Source organism: Gastrolobium bilobum, unplaced genomic scaffold (genome assembly GCF_033153095.1).
Source record: "Gastrolobium bilobum isolate Gb01-03AN ecotype WA unplaced genomic scaffold, APGP_CSIRO_Gbil_v1 utg6929, whole genome shotgun sequence".
In the NCBI taxonomy this organism is placed as follows: Eukaryota; Viridiplantae; Streptophyta; class Magnoliopsida; order Fabales; family Fabaceae; genus Gastrolobium; species Gastrolobium bilobum.
In genome coordinates, this window is record NW_026896652.1 from 134440 (window position 1) to 142114 (window position 7675).

Consider the following 7675-nt stretch of genomic DNA (forward strand, 5'->3'; position numbering starts at 1 on the left):
TCTCATGTAAATTGAGAATAGTATTTCCCATTAATATGCTCATTATTAGACAAGTTCGCACCCCGACTCTGATATATTTAATGTTCTGTAATCATATATAATATCTCATTTAAATCTTAAAATAAAAAAGTGTCCACAAGAAATAGGAACATAGGACTATATTATGCCCCCCTATAAACAATGTTTTTCCTGCTAAAAAATATTTATAATAGCAAGGAATTATTTATCAGAAATATAGTTCATAATGCTTGTACATCCATCCGAACAAACTCATTGTAATTTAGTGGGCTTTGTTGGATCTCTACCATTGGCAGTGGTTGTGGTTGATGGGGTGCTAGTAATGGTGGGCGTGACCATCCTATAATTGGGTTTGACCCTAGCACGAGGAAGATATACAATATGCTCATCATCATCACTGTTATCATACCTTGCACGCTTGAACACTGATCGCAAGTATACTGCTAGAACCATTGCTATTACCTTATAAAAGAGAGAAGAAAATTTGAATAATAATCAACAAACAATTTTTATTTTATTTTTGTGAAATATTTCAATACCAATTAAATTTTTTTGCATTTTTTCTTTGATAGATTTTGAATCTCTCGTTACCTGTAATATAAAGACCCCTAGAGCAACCCATCTGATGATTTTCCAATTCACATGTAGAAAATGATATACTCTCTGTAAAGTACCACTTCTATCTTTTGGTATAACCTGTGCAGATTTTGTAGTGGTTTAAAAAACTAATTGTTATTTGGGAAATGATTTTTATGATAATAGAGAGAATAAAAGTAGGGGAATGATCTGTTTACAAACTTTTTTTACAAATTACACTAAGTATGACCGGTCATACACTTTTGATTGAACTATGACCAGTCATACTTAGTCTAATTTGTAAGAATTTATAAACAAAAAATTTATAAATATAACTTTCTTCCTGAAAGTATGCTAACCTTTTTCCAGTTGTGTTCAAAGAATATGAAAGCAGAAGTCCCCAACTCGACTATGACAAGTACAACCAAGAACACACAATACTAAAAATATCTTAAGGAGAGACTAATGAAAAGAACAAATAATAAGATTGGATGCACATTAAAAAGGTTGTATAAATATAACTTTCTTCGTGAAAGTATGCTAACCTTTTTCCAGTTGTGTTCAAAGAATATGAAAGCAGAAGTCCCCAACTCGACTATGACAAGTACAACCAAGAACACACAATACTAAAAATATCTTAAGGAGAGACTAATGAAAAGAACAAATAATAAGATTGGATGCACATTAAAAAGGTTGTAGATTTTTTTTATATACTTTAATTTTATCATAATCAAAATTGTTAATCAATGGTTATATATAAATTTTGTCACGATATATACTTTAAAGAATCTTAATCCTGAATTTGAGGATACTGAAAGTAAACCACAAGGGCTCCTTGATGCTGTTCCGACATATCCAATACAAGAGATAATGAAGAGAAATGCACCAATTCCTATTAAAAGATAGATAAACCTGCAGAAAAATAAAAATAAAATTTCAATGTAAACAAGTATACAAAAACTGTAATAAGAATTAACAACTGTTTATTTCTATTCCCCCCTCCCCCCTCTATTTGTTACTTATGCGATCATATGTAGATTTTTTTTTATTTTGTTTTTGGTGAAAATCATATTTAGATTTTGATTATGTGAAAAATGATGATAATATTCTATGGGGTATGTATGTTTTTCCTCTGGTAGGAAGAAAAACATACCTCTTGCATAAAAAATTGTGCCATGTGTTTTTTTTCTTATCTTAATGGCCCCATATGTCTTTGTTTTTGCAAAAGAGGAAAAAGTTATTTGTTCTTTATATAACAGGAGAAACTAATACTCTATATTCTAAGTATCTTGTGATTTTTAAATTTTTAGATTTAATTCAATACTTTCTTATATTAATTAAACAATTTTGTCACTTAACATGTCCCTAAATTATCCAAATGCTTTAAAACATGTTACTAAATTAAATTATTTACTGAAATTAATCCAAATGATTAAAAAAAGGGGAAACATTTGTGCCTTTGTTGTAGAAATTTTTTTTATGTTACTCTCACATAAAAATGAGTGAGTTCCGCTAATCTTTTTTTTTTCTCTTTATAATGAGACTAACTCACTTTTATGTATTTGTGACATAAAAAAATTTTCTGCAGCAAAAATATAAACATTATATTCTTAAAAAAATACGATGTGAATATTGTGCAACACATATTTTTGAGGTTTGATGATGATGTGGAGAGATTATATTCTGCTTAGCTAAGTGCTTGTGCTTGACAAAATCCAAAAATCTGAATAAGTAACATGTGTAACTACATGCTGTCCATGTACAATTTAGATTTGAACATTAGTACAGTATGCAAATCTAACAATGGTGAAGAGGAGGAGTGAGTGGGGTGCTATACCCGTTATAAGCCCTATAAATTGTTTTTTAATATATCAGATATTTAATCTAAAAAATGTGTAAATATTGAATCAATTATCCAAAATAAAAATTTTTACTCTGCCCAAAAATTTAATTTTTGAAAAAGGAGGTGTTCGCGGTCTGGATTAGATCGGTTTTGGAAGTAAAAATATCTGATCCAATCCCTTCAGTTTAATCATAATCATCTATTCGGTTTGAATTTTTTTTCAAATCCGATCCGATCAGATCCAATCCAATCCAATTTTATTCGGTTTGGAATGAATCGGTTTTCGATTTTTTGAAAATGCTAAGATTTGTATGTTGATTATTTGACAAATAACATATCTTTTATATGTATCGATTTTGTAAAGTTTGTATGATGATTATTGTGTAATCTAAAAGAATTGTACAACAAAAAGTTAAATTATCATCTTTTACTTTTAACAAAAAATTTATAATACGGTTGCTTGAGATATGAAGTAACTCAAATCTTCATCCTATAGCGGAGCTGTTGTACAATAATAACATATGTAATAAAAATATATTATGTATTTTACCAAAAAAAGAGAGAGCATAACATAGACCAAGCACAACCCACTTTTTCCAACATGACGGGTCTTGGATTTAAAATTTTGCTATATGATTTTTGAGCTATGATTGGAGAAAGACCCAAATAGGTAGATAGTAAGGTTGGGGAATAATTGGATCAGTTTGGATTAGATCGATTTTCACCAAACAATCCAAAAACCGATCCAATCCAATTAAATATTGCGTTTTTTTTTTCGATTTTTGATTAATTCAGTTTTCGATTTTTGGGTTCGGTATATTGATGAACATCCCTAGTTTGAAGCAAGAATAGCACTGGCTTTTAAATTTGAATATAAGGCGAAAACACTTACCAAGGCTTAGGAAGTGAATCAGAAGAATGTTTAAGCGAATCAATAGCAAGCAGTAGGCGATGAGCAATCATTTGTTTGGTGTTGCTCTCACGAATCTCCTTTGAAAGGCTTTGCTTCCACTTGAAGAAGCAAATTAACCCATAACCCAGGGTGCTTAAACCCCATAGGGTAAAGACTAGGTTCGTCACCTGCAAAATAAACTCCACCATTGGTCTCTTAGCCATTTTTTTATTTGGCTACCACCACAGGAAATAGGAGACCCCAAATTCCCGGTATACTGTGTCTGGGTGTTTTTGTTTTTGTTACTTGGATTATAACACCAAGATAAAGAGCAACGAGGAACTCTTGCTTCAAACGATTATAATAAGAGATATGATATTCTTATTATCAAATATTTCTATTATCAATTATTCCTACTACTAATTCATTATCATTATAATATAATTATGTATTTTAGGGAGTACATTAAAAGCTGTTTTTTTTTTCCAAATTTTTTTCTAAGATTGTCTGCTAAAAAGTGGGATCCAAGGTAATAGAGTGATAGTAAATTGGTAGTAGAAACTTTTGGTAAGAAAAATATTCTACCTTTATTCTTATTAATTATGTAGAATACCCTATAAGGTAATGTATTAATTGCAGTGTCTAATAATGGATTTGGCTTATTACTATTATGTATATATGTTAACTTTTTTTCCTAAAGTATTTTGCCCAATTGTAGAGATGTTAATTTTGCCAAAGATATTATGCATTAAATCCTTATCATTGAGAGTTTATAGAAATTCGTCAATTGGGCCTACATGGATAAACAATTTATGAAGTGTTTGAATCCTTCTAACTTACAGTCAATGTGCATCAAGAGTGACCAGCTCTAAACGATGTATAATACAACTAATATGATTACGGCTTTTAGACTTGCACTAAAAATCGAAAAAAAATAAAAAAATCGTAAAACATAAAATCTTAACGTAAAAATATAAAAGTAATTGGAATTTTGATGAAATTATTTTAATTAAAAAAAAATCATAAAAACAGATTTAAATAGAGATTTTAATTACCAAGTACCATGATTGGTTAGTTTTTAATCCGTCAAAATTCGTATGAATAATTTTGTACTCAATATCAATATTGCTGAAATTATAATATTTAGTGAGGTCCGAATTCGTCAACAATGGTCACACATATTGTTTTTCTCATGAAATAATTTGTTTTGAATATTTTCTATTTTTTTTTATTACAAAGGATATCGAAGCACTTGTGTCATAAGGGAGATGGTAAGTTAGAGTAAAAAATATATTTCAATGTTTATTTGAAAATATTTATTATAAGTCTATTTTTGGTTTTGGAAATATGTTTCCTTTTATTGAGGATATGGTCAATTATGGTTAATGGATAAGAGATTGGGATTTTTTTAAGATTAGGCCTAAATGTCATTAATTTATAATGATCCTAACTTTTTTTTGGTATCAACTAATAATCCTAATTGATTATTTCAGTAAAGTATTTTTATGAATTTATTTTTGGGTTATACATGAAATAGCCTGCATTTCAGAAAATAAAATGGACGTGGTAATTTCTGTTTAAAAAAATCTAAAGAATTAACTTTTATGAATTATCTCTGTATTTATATTTTATAAAAATTAAAAATTTAAATAGTTTATATTTTGCTTTTTCAAAACAACTTTTATAAATGAAGTAAATCTACACGAAAGATACTGTGAAAAAAGAAAGTATGTAACCTTAATTGCTATTCTCTAGTTTGGCCAAGTACTGAATCACGATAACATATGTTCATAAAATTTTCAACAGCGCATTTTTATAGATTAAATTTAAATTTGTTGATGTGTGTAATTAACTATGGGTTAAGAAAATAAAGGTATAGCATTTTAGTATTTTTTAAAATTTCAAAAATATTAATATTTTTAGAAATCAAAATAAACAATAAATATTATTATTTTCTTAATACCCTCCTTAGATGGCTGCTAATCTCTTAAACATGGTATAACTAAAAGTATGAAAATCGAAAAAAGAAATTGAAACCTTGAAAGGAAATTATTATATATATGTAATAATTGAGAGAGAAAGTTAATTAATGAGCTATAAACACCTTATTTTATTCCCTCTGCCAAATACGAAGGCATAAAAATAAAAATATTTTATTTTCCATATTGCCATATTTCTTTGTTTCACCTTCCCAATCATACATTAATCTAGCATATTCCTAACCTATTGTTTTTATTCTTCCTGTTCAAGATCTAAGAAGATTTGAATTTGAGTTTGTCAAAATGCTCATAAGTAGGGGTGTGAATAGGCTGAGCTAGGCTAGACTTTGGCTTAAATAGACTAAGTCTCTGTTTAAAATATTGGACTTGGCCTGACCTGTTAGTCTGTGTATGCCCCAAATTACAAGTTTGACCTGGCCTATATTAAAAAATAAAAGTCTTGGCCTAGGCCTGTTAGCCTGTTTAAACCTATTAAATATTCAACAATTAAAAGAATAACTAAAATAATATTACTTTATTTCAAAATTACTAAAATAATAATTATTTATTTTTTAAAATAAAAAATATCATATAGGCCGGCCTGTAGGCTTATAGGCCCGACATAAGGGTGTCAATATAGGTTATAACACGTGGGTCGACCCGTGACACGACACGAAAATTCGTGTTCGGGTTGACCCATAAAAAAATTCGTGTCGTGTTCGTGTTAGGAAAAATGACACGTAAAAAATTCGTGTCGTATTCGTGTCGACCCATATTTTTTTTTTATTTTTTTATTAATATTTTTTAAATTCTTTTTAATTTTGAACCATTTTTTTAATATTTTTTGTCAACTACTATTTTGACCCCTATTTTGCGTGCTATTCGTGTCGTGTCGTGTCAACCCGCAAAAAATTTGTGTCGTGTCAGTGTTGATGTATTCGTGTTGTGTCAAATTCGTGTCGTGTCAACTCGTTTTGACGGTCTACTCGACATGTACAAAAAAATTTATGGCCTGTTTTCTAATTAAATTTTTTTAAAAGTCTAGGCCGTTCTATTTTACTATGTGTAATAAGTCAAATCTGACCTAATATAAGCTAGGCCGTAGGTCGGTCTAACCCATTTACACCCCTACTGACAAGGGTAGGAGGGTATGTATACAAAGTTAATTCGACGGTGAAGCCAATCTTTAGTAGAGCAAAATGAAAGCATGGTTAAGAGAGAGAACATTAGAAAATAAAGAATACAATGTATTTTCCTGAGTACATAAAATAGTTGATAAGCTACAATTTTTAGCTGTATCAAAGAAAGCAAAGAAAAAGAACAAGAACAAGAAAATGTGACAGTTGTGATCTCTGAGGAGATCTTTGGACGATATGTCTAAATAGTTCTCAACCACCTTGTACCAAAATTCTCAAAGGAAAATATTACTCTTATTTTATATGAGATAGTTATCTCATTTTCTCTCACTTTAAAAATCGTACCCCCTTTTTCTTTCTTTCTTTTCTTTTTTGCTTTTTAATGGTGGGCCCCACTTGAATTCTCTCTATAATATGAGAGAACTACTCTCATGTAACATAAGATTAATATTTCCCATTCTCAAAAGATAATTACCAATGATTTAACATTTTTGCGTGTCTTTCAAAAAGGAAATATCTCAGGCTTGGTAAAGGGTAGAAAATATGTTCTTATCATTGTTATAAAATTATTGGGAAAAATATCATTATTAAAAGGGAGAGTTTATATTTATCTCTTTTTCTTACTACCTCTTAGGGTCTGTTTGGTGTGACGTATAAGGCATGATAGTATAAGCTTATACTATACGTTACGGCATTTTCAGTTATTTGGTGTGACCATCGTATAGTATAAGCTTATACAGCATAATCCCTTAATACATCAAAATGATGTATAACTTAATCCGGCCTAAAAGTGAGGGATAAGGCCTGATAAGAGATTGATGTATTAACATCGTTGACCAATGTAATTCTCAAAAATTAATATTATTTTAATATTAATCTATTAAAATAAAAATTAATTTTTCAATACATTAATTTTTAAATATTGAATATTTTTATTTTTATAAAAATTAATTTATATTTTGGACACACTAATCAATAAATTTTTATAAAAATTAATATCATATGACATTTTTTGAAGAATTATATAAATTCTTTATTAAAGGATATTTTTATTAAAAATATTTTTTTATCATATATAGTATTATACAGTGCGTTACCAAATACTAGATGATATTATCTTATACAATATATTATTTTATACAATACCGTACCAAACGCTGGATAGTATTAAAATTCAATCAGGCCTTATACTATCATGCCTTATCTTATACTATGCACCAAACATGCCCAC

General features: G+C 28.8%; 1 protein-coding gene across 1 annotated transcript; it reads right to left on the reverse strand.

Moving 5' to 3' along the window:
• Nucleotides 1-270: 270 nt before the first annotated feature.
• Nucleotides 271-3553, reverse strand: LOC133301281 (tobamovirus multiplication protein 2A-like). Its single transcript, XM_061500900.1, has 6 exons — nt 3330-3553; nt 1407-1506; nt 1222-1230; nt 954-1034; nt 610-714; nt 271-480 (listed from the first exon to the last, which is right to left on the reverse strand). Exons 1-6 carry the CDS (start codon nt 3551-3553, stop codon nt 271-273), a joined length of 729 nt encoding a protein of 242 aa, XP_061356884.1.
• Between the last annotated feature and the right edge of the window lie 4122 nt (nt 3554-7675).